At 56.0% G+C, this 21,893-nt stretch overlaps 1 protein-coding gene across 3 annotated transcripts; it reads left to right on the top strand.

Annotated features, from left to right (window-relative positions):
* The first annotated feature begins 766 nt into the window (after positions 1-766).
* Positions 767-18,066, top strand: IRF4 (interferon regulatory factor 4). 3 transcript variants are annotated; one of them, XM_086370958.1, is made up of 9 exons: positions 767-841; positions 2,018-2,293; positions 3,272-3,458; positions 4,201-4,289; positions 4,928-5,069; positions 7,029-7,136; positions 9,150-9,503; positions 12,676-12,788; positions 14,678-18,066. In XM_086370958.1, the coding sequence occupies exons 2-9, from the start codon at positions 2,078-2,080 to the stop codon at positions 14,819-14,821; spliced, it is 1,353 nt and encodes a 450-aa protein (XP_086227084.1). In that variant the 5' UTR covers positions 767-841; positions 2,018-2,077; the 3' UTR covers positions 14,822-18,066. The 3 variants fall into 3 exon arrangements, with proteins under 3 accessions (XP_086227084.1, XP_086227083.1, XP_086227085.1); XM_086370957.1 differs by having other exon boundaries at positions 4,925-5,069; XM_086370959.1 differs by lacking the exon at positions 7,029-7,136 and having other exon boundaries at positions 4,925-5,069.
* The last annotated feature ends 3,827 nt before the right edge of the window (positions 18,067-21,893 follow it).

Below are 21,893 nucleotides of genomic sequence, written 5' to 3'. Positions count from 1 at the left end.
AGCGTGTGAGCGCAGTTTATAGCTCAAGGTATCTGGGCCATTTCCTTTTTTCTTTTCAATGAGTGTGATGTTCTCTAAACACGGCGGAGGGGCGGGGCTCTCGGTGACAGCCAAGGGTGCCCCCCACCCACCCACGGTCGGTCGACACGGACAGTCCTCTGTCTTTGGTTACGAGCTCTGCAAGCCCAGTCCCCTTCGCACCAGATTCCCGCTCCTGCACGCCCCCACTTCCCGCCCTGACAGCGCCGCCGTAGCTGAGCTGCTGCTCAGCGGTCCCGGCGCGGAGGCGAGGTCCCCTCGCGCCTTGCCCTCGGCAGGAAACCGCCCGAGTGAGGTTCCCCTGGCCCGTGCGCCCGACTCGAGGTGCGTCCCCAGCGCCGCCCGGCCCCGGGCCCCCGGCTGTCGGTCCGCAGCCCACTACCCCATCCCGCGCACCCGGCTCCCTGCCCAGAGCCCCCAGACCAGCCCCGCGAGCCCAGCTGGGAGCCGGCGCTCCGCCAGCCCGGGTTCCGACCCGGCCCCGCGCCCCCCGCCCCCCGCTCTGCGTCCGCAGCCCCTAGCCCAGCTCCGGCCCCGCGCCCCCGGCTCTCTGTCCGCAGACCTCGCCGCACCCCGCGCGCCCGGCGCTCTGCCCGGAACCCCCAGACCAGCCCCGCGCGCCCAGCTCTGCGCCCGCAGCCCCCACCCCGCCAGGTGGCGCCCCGGTTGGCCCCGCCCCGCGTAGGCCCCGCCCCAAGCGCGGCTTTTAAGCTTTATAAAGTTCCTCTTTCGTACCTCGGAGGCTTAGTTTCACTGCTTGGACTTGGGACTCACCGCTGCCCTCAGCTCGAGTCGGGGCGAGGTAAGACTTGGGTCGGGAAGGACCAGGGCTGCGAGCCGGGGAACGCAGGAAGCCGGCGCGAGGCCAGCCGTGCGGGGTCCACCTCGGGGCAGCGCAGGGCACCCCAGCGTCGGCGCCAGGAGAGAGCACGCCCCTCGAGGGAGCCCCGACGCCCACCCCATCTGCTCTTGGCCGGGGAGTCCCGCGGCCCCAGCGTCCGTGGGTCGGCCGAGCCCGGGCCCCGGGAGGCCACGCGCGGGACCGGATGTGATAACGAGGTCGCCGGGCCATCAGCGGCCGAGGGGGTCGTCGAAGGGACCCACACCGGGCGGCAGGCTTAACCGCGGGGGACGGACCCTTCTTCCTCCCGAGGCTGTTTCTGTTGCTCCTCGCTCTTGGGCTCAAACTCACCTCGGCCCCGAGCTCGTGGCTTCCCAACCGGTGGTGGAAGAGGAGGCGCTCCAAATTCAGGCCACTAGGGGCCCCGCGCTCCGCGACCCCCGCCTTCCCGGCACCTTCCCGCCCCCGCTCCGCCCGCGGGCCTCCCTGCCCGGCTGATGCTCGGCGCGGGGATCCCCCACGACTAGGCTGCGCTCGCCGCCTGAGGCCAGGTCCCTCTGTCGCATGTGGCTCCCGGGCCACCTGGTCGTTGCTACCTGCCTGGGGCTCCGGGGCATTCTTGGGGCAAAGAGTGCGCGGGTTTCAGAGAGAGCCGCGGGGGAGCTGCCGCCGCCCGGCACCTGGAAAGCCAGGCCACAGGGGAGCCCGCGTGCGGAACACGCGGGGCCACCCGGGAGTGGGGGCTCGGGAGAGGGCGCGGGCGAAAACTGACCGTGGCAGGGGAAATGGACCGTCCACGGCTTGGGCCTGGGCAGGGGAGCGGGAGTACGAGTGAGCAAACGGAGGGCCACGCGTGGTGGCGGCCGGATTTCGGGGGTGCGCGAAGATCAGAGCCCTGAGTCTGGGCAGCGCGCGGGCCGCGGGGGAAAATGCGAGTGGAGCGTCCAGAAGGTGAGGTCGCGGACGGGCTCAGGGTGGCGGCAGGACGGCGCGCCAAGGGCATGCACGAGCCGGGGCGGCTGAGAAGGGCCTTCTCTCGGGTCTTCGGCGTCACAGACTCAGCGGCGCGCGCCTCGCCGCCTCCGAGACTCTGCGGCCTCGTGGTCATTGCCGGAGGGCCTCCTCCTCTCCCCGCAGCGCAGAGCGAGTGCCGGAGCGGAGCCTGGGTTGCGAAGGGACAGCGTCGGCGCGCGGGGCATGAACCTGGAGGGCGGCAGCCGAGGCGGCGAGTTCGGCATGAGCTCCGTGAGCTGCGGCAACGGGAAGCTCCGCCAGTGGCTCATCGACCAGATCGACAGCGGCAAGTACCCGGGGCTGGTGTGGGAGAACGAGGAGAAGAGCATCTTCCGCATCCCCTGGAAGCACGCGGGCAAGCAGGACTACAACCGCGAGGAGGACGCCGCGCTCTTCAAGGTGCCCAGGGCGGGACTGGGAGGGGCCAGGGCCCGCGCGCAGCCCGACCCGGGCTCCGGGGGCCGGTCCGCGCCGCGCGCGCCGGGCCTCGTGCGGGAGCGCGGGTGTCCCGCGGCTCCTCTGGTAACTTCGCAGAGGGCGGACCCGGTGCCACGCCTGAGCGCGTGGAGCGCGCGGTCCCCCGGAGTCAGATGCCCGTCCGCGCTCCCGCCGGGTAGAGGGGTGGGCCAAGGCTGCGCCTGTCTTTCCCTGGGGCCCTCTTTCTGGAACTTTGGATACCTCCTCGCCTCCGCGGATCGACTGTTCTCTTCCTTGCGCGCGGGCAGGCGTGTGCGCTGCGCCCCTCTCCACGCTGTCCCTCCCTCGGGCCCCCTCTCTGGCCAGCGCTCTCCTAAAGGCTCTCTCTAGTCCTTCGGCCGCGTCTCTCCCTCTACCTCACTGTCTCTGTGTGACTCCCTCTTCCCGAGTATCTCCCTGGAAAGTTTTCTCCGTGTCTCCCTTCCTCTTTCTCCTCTCTCTCCCTCTCAGGGTCTCCTTTGGGCCTCTCTCTGGGGGTTTCTCTTTGCCCTGTGTGTGTGTCCCTGTCCTGACCGTTTTCCCCTTGGGCAGTTCACCCAGCGGCCAGTGCTTTAAGGCCCAGCCCCACCACCTGTGGGCAGAGCGTGGAGGGGACTTCCTCAGGGAACTTGCCCGAAGAGTAAGGCTTGCCTCAGGCTCCCTAACGTCCAGAGGTGCCATGTGGTGGTCCCTCAGCCCACAGCTCTGCCCTTGCTTCCAGCCTAACTGCTCCAGTGGGTGGGTGGGCCTTGCGGGTCCTCAATCTTACCTGTCTTTCATAAACACATTGTGTGTGTGTCTCTGTCCCACATTCCTGTGGATCTGAAACCCCTGCCGCCATTCTTTCCTTTAGAAATACAATTTCCAGATTCTTTTTTGAAAGACCTGCATTTTAACTTTTCCCCACTTCTTTCCCACCAGGCTTGGGCACTGTTTAAAGGGAAGTTTCGAGAAGGCATCGACAAGCCAGACCCTCCCACCTGGAAGACACGCCTGCGGTGTGCTCTGAACAAGAGCAACGACTTCGAGGAGCTGGTGGAGCGGAGCCAGCTGGACATCTCGGACCCCTACAAAGTGTACCGGATCGTCCCCGAGGGAGCCAAGAAAGGTGGGCTTCCCGGGCCGGGGCCGCCTGCACCTGTGCCTCCCGACGGTTCCCTGTTTTGCCGCTTTTGTAGCCTCCCATTCAAGCCTGGCAGGCGGTTTTCCCAGCTTCTCTGGGTCACAAGTTGAAGTTCCCGTGGTGTCAGTGCAGGATAATGTCTCAGACTCCTGGTCTCCTGCTGTGCATGTGCATATGTGTGTGTTTTCTAGTTTGTTCTCCCAAGATATGGGCCAGATTTCCAAGCCAAAAATGGGAAAGCTGTTTGAAGCTTTACTTATTCATCTGTCTCTCGTGATTAGCCATTTTGAGGAAGGGAAGGTTCATGATCTACACATCGTTACCATTTGTAGTAAGAGAAGTGTCAACATTTAGACTTTGCCATGGTCAACTGGGCTGCTTGTTAAAACTAAGGTTCCCACTTTCCAAGATTCTGACCCAGAGCAGGGCCCAGTTTAACAAACCACAGGTGACCTCACTAGATGGACATCTGCTGGGGGAGCTCGTGCCACGAGGCCCATCGTCCTCGGGCTTCTCTACTTGTGCTCGCTTTGTGGCACCTTGTAGGAACCAGTTTAATGGCCCAGACAAACAATTGCCCAAGGGAATTGCAGAAAAATGCCTTATTTGTCAACACTGTGCTATGCATTCTAGGAATTAGACTCTCAGGTATTTTTCTAAGATTTGGCATTTCATCCTGTCAGTTCCTTTTTCACACTGTGCATTTCCCTTTTCCCCAAACCCTCAGGAGCGAAGCAGCTGACCCTGGAGGACCCGCAGATGCCCATGAGCCACCCGTACAGCATGCCGACTCCTTACCCCTCACTGCCTGCTCAGGTATGGGAGGGGCAGGGGAGACTCGGCCTGCGAGAGGCACTTGGGCCAGACCCTACGTGCGGGAGAGACCTGTGAACAGAAGCAAACAGAACTCTGTTTTTGCTGTTTGTCAAACTGCCAAGCCACATCCCAGGTCACTGGATGAATGTTTCAGTCTCTGCCTGGTGCTGCTGGTTTGAGGAGAGGGAGATGAGGGTGGGTGTATCTGCTTGCTGGTTAGATTTCCCCATTGACTCTGAAATCTTCTGGGAAACAGACCTTTTGTGGAAGCCAAAGATTTTGGAAGCAGTGCTTTATCATGTGAAACCACAGGGCAGCTGACCCCGTCAGACTTTTCGATGTGAATTCCAGCTCTGTTTTATTCACTTTGCTGGAAGGGAGGCAGAACCCCCAGCAGGGCTCTTGGTTTAGCCATATGATGAAGCGTCACATAAAGCCTCACATAAAGCGTCGCTTTACAGCACTGTCTCATTTGTGCTTTCGATTCTTCGTGGCGAGTTTCCACCACAGCTTTTCTGATAATAAGAGGATTTGGCTGTCCCCCACACAAGCGGTCCCTGAGGAGTCTGGAGGGCTCCCCCAGGCTGACCCTGAGCTGGCCGCTCTCCACCCCAGCCCTCCTCTGATTCCTCCAGCAGGTTCACAACTACATGATCCCGCCCCATGACCGGGGCTGGAGGGAGTTCGTCCCAGACCAGCCGCACGCAGAGATCCCGTATCAGTGTCCCGTGACCTTCGGACCCCGCGGCCACCACTGGCAAGGCCCAGCCTGTGAAAATGGTAAGGGCAGGGCCTGTGGCCAGAGGGCCCCTCCTGGCCTAACCTCAGGGCAGTCGCGTGGCTCTCTCCCTGCTCAGAGCTGCCGGGGAGGGCCCTGCATGCGGTAAAGGAGGGCACGTGTCCCAGAGGACTCCAGGTCCACGGTGCCCAGCCCACCGTGTGCCTGGACAGACTCGGGGCTGCGTCATGGAACCAGGGGTCACGCCAGGCCCCAGGAAGCTGCCCTGCTTTTCACAGAATGTAAGCAGTATGCCCACAGCTGCCCAGTGAGACTGAGGGCTGGGGACCACTTCCAGGTCCCCTGACCCCAGAGCCCAGCTACACAGGACAGGGAACATCAGAATTCAGACTGGCCGACTTTATGTTTAGTAAGCTAACATGTTTCTCCCTCCTTGAACAATCTTAAATTTTATTTTTAATCTTGGGCAAGAAGTGGTTGATTTTGTTAGTGTTCCCAGAGAAGGCTGGACCGTCCTTTAATCCTGACTGTCTCTGTCTACACATCTGTAAAGCTGGCATCCCACAGCTGTGGCCCAGCCCTCCTGCACCCAGGTCAGCCCGCAGGGACCCAGAGGATTTCTCTTAAGCAGCGGTGTGTCCAGGCATTCGTTCCTGGGATTAGAGGTGATAGTAGGAAAGGGCCGTGTAAATCCTGTGAAGGAAACACAGAAGGTCTCCGCAGAAGAGGGCCTGGCAGGTGCTGCTCTTGGACTGGACGCCGTGGCCCCTGGAGGCCTTCCCCCACCCTCAGAACGAGGCCCGTCTCAGAAGCACTCGTCTGCTAAGTGCAGAGAAAATTCCACGCAGTGTGTCCAGGGCATCAGAGCAGAAGCCGTCAGGACCTGTGAGTTAGTTGTTTACACAGCAATCCTGAGACCCGTCAACACCTAGATCTTTTGAATGTTCTGGTAGTATCGGCTCCTTTTCCCAGTCATGTCCAGCTCACTCTTGGCTTATGGAATTGAAGAAGTAGCCTATGATTTAAGATTGGTTTTGAGTGACATATTTTTTTTTAATCACAAAACTTGGTTTTATTAGCTTTTTAGGAGTGATTTGAAGCAAAAGTCGGTTTTCCATATTGTGGTGGGAGAGTCAGCTGATGCTGGACAGGTTTATGCAGCTCAGACCCGGGTCTGGTGCATCAGCTCCGCTGAACTAGTGACCCTGGTGCAGAGGGCAGGCTGGTGGACAAATCTTGACACATAAGTGACCTTACATGATGCGCCAGCCAACTGAGGTTCTGGCACACACTCTCTGTTAACCTCACGCAATACAGCTGCTGTGCCGGCTGGAGACGTGGTTCCCTTTCCTCCTGAACCCAGGAGCAGCAACTAATGAACCGGGCCTAGCAACGTGTAGGGTTTTGGAGGTTGGAACTCATGTAGAAACCTGGGCTCAGCTCTGCGGTGAGCTCGCTGTGCACATGGGGTGAATCGCACAGCCTCTGGACTCAGTCACCCTGCCCATCAGCTGTGCAGGGACAGGGCACAGCCTTCCAGCCAGGAGACGAGTGACACCTGGGGGTTGAGCCTGGCGTGCACGGTGAACGCTGCCCTGTGGCCTGGAAAGTGACCAGGACAGTAGGTCTCAAACATTCTCAGCAGACTCACACACACACAGGTGACTGTGAGGCGCTGGAGGGGTTAATGACAAAAAAGCAGGGAAGGAAGGAAGGGAGAGAGGGAGGAAGATTGCAGAGGCAACGCCAAGGTTCCTTCCGGCTACGGCTACGAAAAGGCTCCGTCCTTCTTCAGCCTCGGTTTTTCAGTAGGACCTCAGCCTCCTCGCCTCTCGGGAGGGGTGTGTGTGGGTGGGCAGTGTCGCACTAGAGGGCCCAGGCCCTTCCCTCCCAGCCTGGTGCACCCCCGGGGCTGACGGGCCACCCTCAGGCAGAGGCAACTTCCCTCTGTGTCCGAGGGACTCTGTTAGACGGCATCTGATTTTTATTTGCAAATGCAGGTTGCCAGGTCACAGGAACCTTTTATGCTTGTGCCCCGCCTGAGTCCCAGGCCCCCGGGATCCCCATAGAGCCAAGCATAAGGTCTGCCGAAGCCTTGGCCCTCTCAGGTGAGTGGGGCCCCCCGGAGGCGGCGTCTGCGAGGGTCCTCTCACTTTGGGTGGATTTGAGGGGTCCGTGAGCGCAGCTGGGGTCTGGAGTGGGTAGAAGAGTTAGCATCCGGGGCCAGCTTCCCAGGCTGGCCCACTTCTCCAGGTGGATCTGAGCCGTGTCAGCTCTCCAGGAATGTGCAGTTGCCCCAGTTCCATTTGCCAAGGGCCCCCCACCCTTCAGCAGCTTCTCATACCACACAGCAGGGCTCCTCATCGTCCTTGCAGGCTTAGCTGCAGACAGGTGGCCTGTGGGCTTCCCAGGATGCTAGCTCTGGGTTCTTTCTCCCCATCACGTACGGTGCCTTCGCAACCAGCATCTTGCTCTTCCTCTGAGTGTGGTGTGTCTAACAAACAAATCCAGATCAGATCTGGTCTTTAGAGTTTCATCTCTAAAAGAGGCCTGGATCTCAGCCATCTCACCTGTTTTATGGAAAACACCTTGAGCTGTACTAAGCAGGTGTGATATATGTATATTTATCTTTTAGATAATGTTTTGATTGTTTTAAAATGAGACTTGCATTGTTAAAAATGAGTAGCTTATGCTTTGGAATTCTCACCCTGCTCCCTGCCCTTTTTGAAAATCAGCGACAGGAAACAAGCTGGATTCTCCAGGTTTCAAGAGAGCACAGCTGGGGCCCTCCCTTGCTCCCGGGAGAGCTGGGCTGGCCAATGGGCTCTTTCTGGTTCTGAGGTTCTGAAGAAGGCTTGCTGCCTTTCTCAGATGCTCCTGGATGGTGGAGGGAGCGGAGGTGTCTGAGCAGAAAGGCCTGTGTTGTTTTTAGAAACTTTCAAACCCTTTCCTTAAGCACCTAAGACTTGAGTGCGTGCCTAGAAAGTAGGAAATAAACAGCTATTTATATCCCTGTGACCTCGTGATTTCGGATGACGTTCAACGAAATGAAACCCTGGGTAGCCAACACCCACTCCTTGGGGTTCACAGCGGCAGGAGTGGCAGAGGCGGCTGGAGGCAGTAATGTGGATTGTCTGAGTCTCAAAACCTACCCTTGAGGAATGAGAGGCTTTCGTGGGTTTCTTTGGCTGCGCTCAGTACAGCTTACCATCCTAGCCGTTTATCCAAGGTCGGCCACCCACTCAGGCTTGAGCCCCACACGGTTGCCCCTCGTATTTCAGGTCTGGGGCCCTCGGCAAACCAGGTTGGTCCTTTCAGGCCATTGGTCAGATTTTAGAGAGGATTCTAAAATCAGCAATATTTCAGAAATGAGCTCATATTGTTTAGTTTTGGAGAAAGCACGACTCTAGAGCCATCCTCAGACTCAAACAGAGAGCAAGGTGCGTCTCAGCTGCCTTTACGCTTGGGCTGTTTCCTCCACGAGGTAATTTTATAACAAGAGTAGAATATGCACAGTGGGAAAATAAGGTAAAAATCAGCAAAGCAAAAATGTGAAATAAAAACAGTCCCGCCACTCAGAGCTCACCAGTCATCGAGGCTTGTCCTTCCCCAGACTTCAGTGTGTTTCTATGTGTGTGATTTTCTTTTCCTAAATGACATCATACTGATGTTTTTAGTGTAGTTTTGGATTTGTGGACATATTTGCCTTTTTTCTGAAAGACCATTGTACTTTTTTGCTAATAAGAATTATTTAAGGTAGGGTACTTCTTCCAAAGTCAAAACTGACGGCCAGGCTTAAAACGACCTCTGTTTGGTGGCGTGTGACGTGGTGCGTTAGACATGAATGCTGTCATCACCACTACTGAGCTCTCCCCCGGATTCTGTGTCCCACACATTTGGAAAAATGCTGGGTTAGAGAGCGTCACAGACTGATGCAGAAGTCCTCCACCATCGGGCGGGCTCAGCCTCAGAGAGGGTCATAGGCCTTGCAGTGTCTCCCCCCAGACTCCTTGGTACAGGCGTCCCACCAAGGATGCTCTTTTCGGGCAGTCGCCTGGCCCCCTGCTGAGTATCAGCCCCAGGCTCGGAGCCCGCACTGACCGTCAGCGCTGTGCTTGCAGACTGCCGGCTCCACATCTGCCTCTACTACCGGGAAGTCCTGGTCAAGGAGCTGACCACATCCAGCCCCGAGGGCTGCCGGATCTCCCACGGCCACACCTACGACGCCAGCAGCCTGGACCAGGTCCTGTTTCCCTACCCAGAGGACAACAGCCAGAGGAAGAACATCGAGAAGCTGCTGAGCCACCTGGAGAGGGGCGTGGTCCTCTGGATGGCCCCCGATGGGCTTTATGCCAAGAGACTGTGCCAGAGCAGAATCTACTGGGACGGGCCCCTGGCGATATGCAGCGACCGGCCCAACAAGCTGGAGAGAGACCAGACCTGCAAGCTGTTTGACACGCAGCAGTTCCTGTCAGGTGAGGTGGAGAGGCTTGGCCGGAATGGGGCGCCTGTGCGAGCTGGGCCTGGGAGTGTGGAGCTGCTGATGGTTGGTGTGCCCCCGCGAGGGTCATGGCAGCAGGTCCCTCAGCAGGGCTTCCTTCTCTGCGGCCCTGCACCCACCAGGCCCGACTCTGGAGTAGGTCTCCTGTTGGTTCACCTGTCACCCCATCTGCGGGGGCCTGGGGACAGTGGGAGGTTGTCCCGGGGCTGTGGTTCAGGCTGAGGTCTTAAAATTTTAGGATGTACCTACTCCTCACCGGCCAATAAGGCTCCTGTTTTACTGGCACAAGTGGTCTCAGCAAGCATATCTGCTGGTGTTTCAGCTCTTTTACGGTTCCTAGAAAAGTTTAAGGTAGAGCTGTGTCGCCAACGCTCATGGTTGTGAGATGTGTCACCCTCAGCAGATGTCTCCCAGCAGGTGGGACCCCGGTGAGTGTGCTGAACTGATTTTGCAGAGGGGAAATTATGAGTTGTTTCTAGATTTCAAATCACATTTTCCAGAGTCACCAGGTTTTGTTTTCCTAGTATTGATTTCGTGGCAGCTAAATCGGGTCTGGGCTTTTGTGAGTCCTGGGCCACCTTGTGGGGGAGTCCGTCTTGTGCCCATTCGGCTGCCCCCATCATCAGGCCTCTTCTGGGCAGAGAGCTGGTTCTCCCTCATCCTTAGCTCTTTTTGTATAAGCGCCTCCTTCAGAAACAGCCTGTGTCTGGGCTTTCCTGGGCCTCCCCTTCCCCAAAGCTGCTTCTTGATTCAGCTCACCTGGAGCACAGCCCCTGCAGTCTGCCAGCAGAGACCATGCTCAGCTCCAGGGTTCGTGGCTCACATTTGCTGAGGCTGCTCTAGATTCTCTTTCGTTGCCCAAGCAAACATGTCCCTGGTGACTCACCCTCCCCCAGAGGCAAACCGGGAGGAGGAGGGAGAGCTAGCCTCTGGTCCCTGGCAGCAACCCCCAGGCCTCGCGACACATGGGGCTGTCCACCCTGGGCCCAGCGTGTGGACCGCCTGCCGCGGGGCTCGAGGAGGAGCCGGGAGTCTGAGGTCCGTGGCCAAGTCTGAAAGAGCCTGGCTCTGGGTCTCTTTGAGGTAACAGGTCTTGGATTCAGAAGGTTCACTGTGGGTGGGAGGGGCTTCATCCTGGAGAAGGGGTCCTCACTTCTTGGGGTGTCTCTGGCCCCGCAGCTGTAGGAAGGGAGCTCTGTTGGACATGGCTGTCAGCCTCTGGGACTATGGGCCCCATCATGTGGGGCTGTGTGCTTCTTCATGGGGGGCTATACGCCCCCTCATGACGGGCTGTGTGTCCCCTCATGTCCTCATGGGGGGCTGTATGCTTCCTCTTGTCCTCATGGGGGGCTGTGTGCTCCCTCATGGGGGGCTGTGTGCTCCCTCATGTCCTCATGGGGGGCTGTGTGCTCCCTCATGGAGGGCTGTGTGCTCCCTCATGTCCTCATGGGGGGCTGTGTGCTCCCTCATGGGGGGCTGTGTTTCCCCTCATGTCCTCATGGGGGGCTGTGTGTCCCCTCATGTCCTCATGGGGGGCTGTGTACTCCCTCATGGGGGGCTGTGTGCTCCCTCTTGTCCTCATGGGGGGCTGTGTGCTCCCTCATGTCCTCATGGGGGGCTGTGTGCTCCCTCATGTCCTCATGGGGGGCTGTGTGCTCCCTCTTGTCCTCATGGGGGGCTGTGTGCTCCCTCATGTCCTCATGGGGGGCTGTGTGCTCCCTCATGTCCTCATGGGGGGCTGTGTGCTCCCTCATGGGGGGCTGTGTGCTCCCTCTTGTCCTCATGGGGGGCTGTGTGCTCCCTCATGTCCTCATGGGGGGCTGTGTGCTCCCTCATGTCCTCATGGGGGGCTGTGTGCTCCCTCTTGTCCTCATGGGGGGCTGTGTGCTCCCTCTTGTCCTCATGGGGGGCTGTGTGCTCCCTCATGTCCTCATGGGGGGCTGTGTGCTCCCTCATGGGGGGCTGTGTGCTCCCTCTTGTCCTCATGGGGGGCTGTGTGCTCCCTCATGGGGGCCTGTGTGCTCCCTCATGTCCTCATGGGGGGCTGTGTGTCCCTCATGGGGGGCTGTGTGTCCCTCATGTCGGGCTGTGCATCCCTCATGTTGTCTCCGACCAGGAGCTGCTTCGGTTTTGCTCTTTCCCTGTGACCCAGGGCTGTGCTCTGTGCTGGTGCAACCTCTGTCTGAAGTGTTTTCTGAGGTTCGAGGAGGAAACTGTGAACTAAAAGCTGCAGCTGTGCAGACAGGCCCCTCCAGTCAGGGATTCCCGCGAACCTTCTCGAGCCTCCAGGCCTCTCAGCCAACTGTTTCAGAGAACTGAGCCAACGCAGAGGCGTGGGTGTCACCCCCGCCCCCTCGCAGTGTGGAAGCCTGGCACATGTTCTGCTGAAGTCAGTTAGGTTTGATTTGAATTCTGGAAGAAAAAAAAAGCAGGAAGTCAATGGTCCACTGAGTTAGCTAGAAACTTCTTCGGTTGAAGAGAACAGTGGAAATCTTTGATATCTACCCATTCAGGATCTGCAACCTCCTGGGGACAGCCCCGCAGCCCGCGCGCACATCTGATAAGGCCACCACGGCTGTGCACACGCGGCCGCGCCCATGTGAGCCTCTCCTCTGCGGACTGACATGTGCTCTGGGGGTGGGGCCAGGGCGCTGGTGAACGTGGGCCGGTGTGGCCCGGGGCCGGGGCCTCATCCCACCCTCCCTTCTGAGGGAAGCAGCTCAGAGTCACTGGGTCTCCAAGATAACATCCTGCACTCTGCGGTGTCGGAGGTCGTGGGCACCACAGACTGTGGCTTGGAGGTTCTGGGTCAAATCAGAAACTTCTGATTTTTTGGAAAAAGTAGATTCTCCTCTGTGTAAACGATTCTTTTGGCTCAACATAGCTCCATTTCCTTTTCGGGCTCCCCTACTCCTTCTAAGACCTTTGCCTCCTTGTGGGTCCAAAGCTGCAAAACGAGCACCCCCTCTTGGGGTGCAGCCCCCTAGAGGTGAAGGTGATGCGCAGGGGGAGACCCGTGGGAACACTCATGTGCACCCCGCCTCTGGTCCCGCCCTCACTGCTGTCTGGCCTCCACATCTGCGTGGGCTCCCATCCCCGCCCCGTGTCCAGCGTGTGGGTCTCTGAACCTCTTCCTTGGTCTGCAGAGCTGCAGGCGTTCGCGCACCACGGCCGGCCACTGCCAAGGTTCCAGGTGACTCTGTGCTTCGGGGAGGAGTTCCCAGATCCTCAGAGGCAGCGCAAGCTCATCACTGCCCACGTGAGTGTCCGGTTACCTTCGCGTGAATCAGGGCAGGGCCCCACTTAGAGGAGTTCAGATGGGAAATAAGCGCTCCGGACCCTGGGTGGGTTGGGAGGGAGGGTGTCCGGCGAGCAGAGCCTCCCCGCCCTGGACACCTGCCCATCACCACTGGGGGTGACCTCTGGCCTGTACTGTACCCGTCCCATCTGTTTTGTTTTCCAAGGAAATAGTCATATTCCCATTTCATAGGGATTTAAAAGGATGGGGCTAAAAGTTGCCCTTTAAAATTCTTGACATTTAATGTTACTTTAAAAATGCCTTCTAGCTGATCTTCCCTTAAGGGGAAGCTTTCCCCCTGACTTGAGTATTGTGTAAGCCCCCTCCAAAAGGCCCCCATCCTCTTTTATTTCTGGTTATTAGAATTTATTTAATTGTCAGGAGCTGAGGGCTATGTGTGTTTGGTGGAGCGGAATCTCTTATGGCCTTTGGGCAGCTCAGGCCAGGTCACGCTTTCCAGCAGAGTCTAGCGTGGGCTCACCTGCACCGAGTAAACACCTTTCACAGAAAAGGAAAGAGGAAGGTTTAGAGAAATAACATGTAGCATTGATTGGCCACAGAAAGCAGAGTTTTGAGTACTTGGGATTTTCAAATTTGAAATTGAAGCGTCTGTGTGGTTGTGACCTGTGAAAGTTATTAACAGGCCCAGGTGACAAATAGCAGCAGGGAAAGTCACACCAAACAATAATAGAATTCAGGTCACGTCTTTTAAGAAAGATTTTAATTAAAACTTAAAAAAACTTTTAGTTTTATTTTAGAGTATAGCCAACTAACAATGTTGTGATAGTCTCAGGTGGACAGTAAAGGGGCTTGGCCATACATGTATATGTATCCACACAACCCCTGCTTCTTGGTCATAAAATCAAAAAACAACTGACCAACCAGCAGAAATGTAGTCCCCATAAACCTTTGGAGTTTTCTCGTGAACTCTCACTGGCCAACAGTTACTGATATGATAACGGCTTCTTGTTAACAACTGTCCAAGGCCTGGATGACCTCGGCGCGGGCACACAACACCTCGGAAGACGGTGGTGAGCCCTGCGTCTGAGTCTCGGGGCTGGCACGCGCTGGCCTGAGTCGGCCGGCACCCTGGGTGCGCCCAGGAGCCTTGCTCCTCTTACCATGAGTTGGATTTGCTTCAGTGGCTTCAGATGAGTTATGCTCGAGCCACTGTATGTGGACTCGCACACCTGCCAGGACGAATGTGCTTCGTTTCTTACTGTGATTCAGAAGAAGCTGAGCACTGAATACTCTTCGGTGAATGTGCTCCACCCTCGTACTGAGACTAGAGGCATCTGGGGTCAGTTAACGTCTCTTTTTCCACCATCCCTGTTAAACGGCAGATGTGGAAAATTAAGTCCATTGGTCTAACTTACTGGATTACCTTAAACTTTAATGAGACTCAGGTTTGATCCCTGGGTCAGGGAGATCCGCTGGAGGACGGCTTGGCAGCCCACTCTGGTGTTCTTGCCTGGAGAACCCCATGGACAGAGGAGCCTGGCTAGCTACAGAACATAGGGTTGCAAAGAGTTGGACGCAACGGCTGTGACTGAGCACGCACGCACCGTGAATCCACCCTTAATGTGGTCATTTTACCAATGTGCTTCATTTAGTTCTAGCTTAGTGTAAATTTCAAGCGGCAGTTGGTTTACAAACAGCATTATTACCTTTCCGTTCACCTGAAGCGTAGAATTCAGTAGATCCTGTTTGTAGGTCGGTGTGTCCTCCAGAAGGCTCCTCACGTGACACGTCTTCACGGTCGCAGCACCTGACTGTACGTGTGACCGTGTCCTTAGGTGTGGAGGGTTATTGCCAGATGGCCATGATGTCTTGTTCAATCTTCACTGCAGGTTGAGCCTCTGTTGGCCAGACAGCTGTATTATTTTGCTCAGCAAAACAGCGGACACTTCCTCAGGGGCTACGACCTGCCCGAGCACGTCGGCGGCCCGGAGGACTTCCACAGGCCCCCCCGCCACTCCTCCATCCAGGAGTGAGAGCCCCGGGGCCAGAGACGGCGCGCGCGTGAATACGCGCGAGGAGAGCAGCTGGCTGGGCCCCTGCTCTTTCTCTGTGAAATGTGGGAACGGGGACTTCCTCCTGAGGAGAACATTGGTAGAAAATCAACCTGACACATGAGCTTTTTCCAGAAGAAAGAATGCTTTTCAGGGTCTTCTGTGGACCCTGATGACAATGTGAAAACTCATCGTCATGTGGTTTACATTTACTGACTTGCAGTCTTCAGTCTGATGTGAACTCTTTCTTTCATGAGGACCGAGAAACCTGTGCTTCGTCGCTGACCACTAGGATGGCACGAAGGCGCCCAAGTGCCAGCCTGTTTCTCAGGGAAGTAGAACCTACGTGTGAGGCCGTTCTGCCCAGAGGAGGAGTGCGCCAGCCGCTGTGGCTGACGTGCCTCGGGACGCTGACGGCAGGACAGACTCGGCTCCGGGGGTCCCCACCTGGGTGGCCCACCACCTCCTGTCTGCAATCCCCGAACCCCCAGGCCCAGAACGCAGCTGGTGTGACCCTGTGGTGTTTCTCAAGCCAAAAGCATTAGGGCCACCCTGAGCACCGTGTTTTGTCACTTCGTACTGACTGGTTAAGATATTTTTTGTTTGTCTTTTTATCTCTAATGCTATAGAAATTATTGCTATAGCAAAAAGAGAAAGATTGACAGATCAACAGCCCAAGATGTGCTTCTGCAGCCTGGTGAGCGTTTCCCCTCTTGTCCTGTTTGTTAGGAGACCGGCTACCGTGGCAACACTACGAGGAGGAGCCCTCGCCTGGCCTGGGGGAGGCCCCGAGCGAGGGCAGGACGGGGCTCTGCAGATTGAGCAACTGCAGGCCCAGGGAGCTGTTTTTGCTTATTTTGTATATTATACGCTTCCTCATGCCAGTGGCAGTTTGACAGGGCCTTAAAATTATTGGGCTTTTTCCAAACACAGCTTTTTATAGAATTACTAAGATATCTACTTGCTTAAGTGAACCTGACCACTTATTCATTGTTCCTTTTGGAAAAGTACTGATATTTGGACCATGGTGTAGCAGCTTATTTTTGTCCTGCTAGGAAGTAATTGGAGAAGGCAATGGCACCCCACTGCAGTACTTTTGCCTAGAAAATCCCATGGACGGAGGAGCCTGGTGGGCTGCAATCCACAGGGTTGATAGAGTTGGGCACAACTGAGCGACTTCACTCTCACTTTTCACTTTCATGCATTGGAGAAGGAAATGGCAACCCACTCCAGTGTTCTTGCCTGGAGAATCCCAGGGACAGGAAGCCTGGTGGGCTGCCGTCTATGGGGTCGCACAGAGTCAGACATGACTGAAGCGATGCAGCAGCAGCAGGAAGTAATTGCCATGACTTCTAGGCTCGGTGTTCGAACCAACATTCTCTTATCCTAGTCTGTGTCTTTAAGTCATTCAGCAAACTTGCATTAGACAGATTGTCGCTTTTATCCAGCTTAGTAAGCAGTGAGGCCTGGAAATGTCATTTCTTCTTTTTCTTTTTTTGGCAGGCGTTTTTAGGGATAAAATAATACATATTAACTACGGAAATGTTAGACAGTATAAAAAGGCAAAACCCTTTGCCAATCCAAATTCTCCTCCTTAGAGGTACCCACAAGAAGAATTTGATTCTTCCAACAGATTTTACTTTTCTACAGAAACACACAAACTTAAAAAATCTCAGGGGTCCTTCGTGCCCCCACACGTGCAGATTCATCTGCTCTGGGGCACTTCTGCCAAGCCCACCTTGAGGCCCTCAGAGCAGTTTAAGCAGTTCATTAGCCACGCGGAGTGAACCCCTTCTGACAATAGATTGCACTCCGTGGGCTACAGTGACTTATGCATCTTATAGATGTGAGCATCTGGGGTACATTACCCCCAGGGGGCAGGAGACCGCGGGCCCACTGCGTGGCTCTGCTGCGTGGCCGGCACCCCACCCTCTAAGCAGACGTGCGGCTCCCTCGTCTCCTTTTCCAACATGAAACTGCTCTGACTCGAGCTCCGTGTCTGGCAGATGCTGTTGGCTGGGGCCACAGCCCGTCCACATGCATAGCGCATGTGTGTGGTGGCTTTCTGTGGTCTGGGGGACCCACAGCGTGGGGCAGCAGATGAACCAGGAAGCAGTCTGGGTGAGGGACCCCGACGTGGGCTCAGCAGTTCAGTCTAGCCTGCTGTTAGTGGAGGATGCTGTCGAATTTAGGCCCTTGTTATTTGGAAGAGTTTTAGGTCTGCGGGGAAGGTCTCGGGGGCACCCCTGGCTTGTTTCTTGTTCCTGAGGTTTGGGCACACCGCGGGCAGACACCAGTGTCTTTGAAGCACCACGGAGAGCTCCTTCACACCACGGCTTCGGAAGCTCCTCGGTCACCTTGCGGAGATCCAGCCAGGCAGTTGTTTTGCAATGGAGGAGCTGTTCCACGTGCCCAACAAGCCCACGACCGTGGGGACCACCTGAGTCCAGCTGTACCCAGCATGAGCAGAGAGGCATCTGTGGGCTCAGCTGTGAACAAGGCTCTCTTCCCAGGTCCCTGCGAGCAAGCACAGGTGCAGGTCTGACATGGGCTGTGTCCTCAGGCTGGTGACCGAACTGCATCCCCAGGGAAGCCTGCACCAGTGACTGTCTTTTATTTCTGTGAATCATTTTATTCGTGAAAATCCAGACACAGCGTAAGCCCTTCCATTCTCCTGCGGTCACATCACCCCCCTTTCTCCACAGGCAAATCTCCTCTGAAGGTGCTGAGATTCCACAAGCTCAGCATCTTTGTTACCTGTCTCCCTAAATAGCTGGAGCTCACTGGTGTAGCTCACACGGTCTATCCTGCCGTGTGCATCATCTTGCAACTCGCCTTTCGGGCCCCAACTCGGAGCTGGACACGTGTCAGTGTGTGGGGGCTGGTCTCGTCTAGCCCTGTTTCCCGATGTGGAAGACTGTGAGGGCCGATTCCCGGTTTCTCTTTTCACGGCTTTTAAGAAGGCAAGTGTGTGGAGCACAGCTGAAGTACAGGAGAGACAGGCCAGCCTCCTCCAGGGCAGACTCGCCATTGGCCTCTTGGGGAGGGGGCTTTGCAGGTGCAGAGGGCCTCCCACAGCCCAACCTCCCTCCTGGGACTGCTCCAGGCTGAACAGTCCTTGGACAGTCGTACATAATCTTGTCATGAATTTTGCTGTAAATTGCTTTTCAAAGCAGATTTATATTTGTGATATTTTAGAATCTTAATAAAGATTTTTTTAAAAAGCAGTCTTTTATGGGCTGTGTGTGTTATTAAACCCTCATCTTGATAGCTTTTTAAATACTTCCTCCTTCTGTTGCATTTGGCAGCCTGTTTCCTTCCTGGTTGCTGTGAGCCTCCCAAAAATCAGATCTCACATGTTCAGCTTGTTTAAAAAAAAAAACAACACACACCCTGCCACGCGTCCCAGTGTCAAGCAGCACCCCGCCTCGCTCCCTACCACCGTGAGGGTCTCAGAGCTGAGGACCTGTGTCGACGCTTCCTTCTGTTTCGTCGCTGTTGCTAACGGGAAGGGGGTGTCAGTTCACCAGCATCCAGACCGTGGACAGTGATAAGCTGCGTGCGGGGGGGCACAGATGAGACAGAACCCCACCCCAGGGCCTGCGCCCCTCCCCCAGATATTCAGCCCCCGGCTCCTGCCCCGGCTTGTGCTGTTAAAATCCTTGCAGCTGGAGACTGTGCGATGCTCTCAGAAGCCTACGTGTCCTTCGCATCTAGGAATCCTAGAATGCTAGATCTGAATAATTTCAGATTTGCTAAGTGGTAACCAAATCAAAATAATGGGGAAATAAACTATTACACTGCTCTGGGGGCTCTGTCTGCTCAGAAACTGTAGGTGGACTTAGTCTCACAGCAAGTTTTATTCAAACAACCTGTCTGTGCGTTACATCTGAAAGAGGCTTTCAAGGGATTCTGTGCCCTTGAGCTTAGTCTCAGGTGATTCTCCGCATCTGTCAGGTACCACAGGGGTAAGCCTTTCTCCACCCACAGGGCAGGTCTGGCTGTCCGGGTTCAGTCTCCTCGACAAGCATTTCCTTTTACATGAAGCATGCCTCTGCTGGGAGAATCATCATCTTCCATGTCATCTCTCTGCAAAGAAGCTCCAGGGGTCAAGTGAGGTCATCTTTTTCCAGGAGATGCTGTCCCTGAGCTGACCTGGGCAACTGGGTCAGTGTTTTCTGAATTAGTTATGAGTCCTGGGCTGTTCCGGGCACCTGGTGAGCCAGGAACTCTTCAGTGACCCCCGTCTGCCAGGGGACAGCGTGTGGCCCACAGCTGTCTGGGCAGACTTTCTGGAGGGTGGGGACCCTGGAGCTGTCAGTGGGCGTCTGGTCCAAAATATTATAAGGTTCATTTTATCCCAGTCCTTGAGCTAATGGTCAGAAGTTTGGAATCTGTGGACATCTTATGATCTTTGAAAGCTGTTGCTTCACTTCTTTAGAAATTACCATTCTCCTTCCCACCTACCACCACCTGCCCCTGCCTTCCCATCAGGTGGGCATGACGGTGGCTTCGCAGAGAATCGTTTCAGCAGATAAGGGGTCTTTGCCTCCTCTGGTCTCTCCTCTGGGTCAGGATCGCACAGCAGCCTGGTGCCTCCTCTCCCGGAAAGCCTCTCCTGGCTGCCCGGCCGCTGCCCCTCACCCAGGGCCCAGCTCCGACCGTGGCCCTTCTGGAGGCGTTTCTTGCCCCACTGTGTACACCCCCCACACCCCGCCTGGCTCACTCCCCGGCAGAAAGACAGCACTGGTCCTTGGTGGGAAAAGGGAGGGCTCAAGGAGGCTGGGAGTTTAAGAAAGATCAACCGCTCCTTCAGCCCTCTGACGCTCACCCGGGCCAGAGAAAGATACTCAGAGCCGAGGAAAGGGGCCACGTGAGAAGGTACGCGTGTCCAGGCATCAGCTTCTCCCGGGTGAAGGCCAGCTGTGCTCCTGGAAAGAGACACCGTGGAGAAAACCTGAGAAGAGCGTGCCGGAGGAGCAGTCCATGCTCCACGCCGGGCTGGGCTGAGCCACGGGTGTTGGGGGTGTCTGAGTGGAGGCCACACTGAGAGCCAGCACCAAATTTAGTGCCAGCTCGAGTGAAGGGGTGCGATCCGAAGGGAACAGAGGTCGAGCTCCCTTGGTGGACTAAGAGCTAAAATGAAAATTGCACTGCTAAATGAAACACGACGTATTTCTTAAAAACATCAGCCACGACTTAGATTTGCACCTGCTGTGTGTGCGGCGCAACCCTGGTCACGCTGCATTCTGTGCTGTAGTCTCTGTTCATTAATTTTCTTTCATAAGGTCCTTGAAGACAGGTGCTGGGCCTCGCATCCTGGTGCATGCGGGGCCTGCCCTCGAGACTCAGAAGGCAGTGTGGGACGTGTGGGTTACGCAAAGGCCACTGCAGCATGTGCGGTGGAGAAACGCTCGTCAGGGTTGCACGGTGGCCTGTCTCCCAGGGCACGGAGCGTGAGCACGGGGCCCTGCTGGCGGGAAGCAGGGGCCTGCGCGCTCAGCCCTGCCCTGCCGGCCCGCCCCGCCTTGGGCCTTTGTCTTTCTGCTGTTTCCCCTGGGACACTCTCCTCTCAAAATGATCTCTTCACCAGGGAAGCTCTATACTGTGCTGAGCTCCTCTGGCCCCTCTGTGTCTGAGGTGACCCCTCTCTGCATCACCCCACCCTCCCTGGGGACCGCCCCCTCCCCCATCACCCCACCCTCCCTGGGGACCTCCCCCTCCCCCATCACCCCACCCTCCCTGGGGACCTCCCCCCTCCCCCATCCTCTTTGCTCCTGCAGGTTCACCCTGCTTTTGGTTCTACTATTTACCTCATGTGAATGGTAAAAGGGAAGGTTGCTTGAAAACAGGAAGGAAAAGAACAGTGATGTAGATTTTTAATTGCGGTACAGCACAGAAGTAAAATGTATGATTTTTAAGTGCACAGCTCAGTGGCACCAAGTCGTCACCTAACGCTGTGCAGTCATCACCACCGTCGTCCCCGAGCTCTTCGTCTCTCAGACTGAAATGGTCCCAAGAATACTCACTCACCTACCCCTCCCTCGGGCGCTGGAAACCACCATCCACTTTCAGTCTATGAATCAGAGGCTTCTAGGGCCTCATGTAAGTCAAATTCTTCAGGACTTGTCCTTTGTGACTGGTTGATTTCATGAACATAATGTCCTCAAGGTCCAATCATGTTGTGGCCTGTGTCGGGACTTCCTTTTTAAGGCTGTGTGATGTTCCTTTGGGGGAAGGACCACATGCTCATCCATCATCCTTGCACAGATGGGCATTTGGGTTGCCTTCACCTTTGGGCTGCAGTGAATAATGCTGCTGTCAATATGTGAATACAATACCTGTTTGAGAGCCTTCTTCTAAATCTCTGGGGCATATTACCAGAGGTAATTCACTTTTACCTTTCGAGGGCCCTCCGATCGCTTTCCACAGAGCTGCACGGGCTCACACGCCCACCACCACTGCCCACCACCACTGCACAGGTGCTCCAGTTTCTCCACGCCCTCACCACACTGGTTGGAACATTAAACCAAATGCTATTCACTCTGAAGCACTTCCTGAAGACCCACTGTGTTCCCGGCCATCCTCATCCAGGGATGGTAGAGCAGGGCGTGGGCAGGCTCTCCCTGGCCAGTGGCAGGATGCCCTTCAGTAAAGGAGGTGAAGAAACTGAGGCTCAGGAACCCTAAAGTTACTGTTGGGTTGGCCAAAAAGTTCCCCGGGGTCTATGACAAATATCCTTATTCAATTCACTGTTATCATTTAAAATGTGACTTTTCAAAATACATGTAAAAGTACTTAAAAAATAAACCCTTTAGGTTGACTCACTTTTCGAGTTTAAATGTCTGCTTTAGCGTCACTGTAAGCAGTGGCAGTTTGTAAACACACAGTGGGTGTGATTGTTTTATTCCCATTTCCCAGCATCCACTGAAGCAACATGACTGTAGAGACACCCTCCCCTGAAGCATCTGAAACGTGCCTCCAGGGAAGACACCAGGCTTCTTGGTCCTCAGCTTCCCAGGAACACGGTCTTTGTGTCAGTGTTTGTCAAATC

This window comes from Bos grunniens, chromosome 23 (assembly GCF_055505025.1).
Source record: "Bos grunniens cultivar Pamir isolate PY7600 chromosome 23, Bosgru_T2T1.0, whole genome shotgun sequence".
NCBI lineage: Eukaryota > Metazoa > Chordata > Mammalia > Artiodactyla > Bovidae > Bos > Bos grunniens.
The sequence above is the reverse complement of the archived record's forward strand: the minus strand, read 5'-3'. Positions and strand labels throughout refer to the sequence as shown.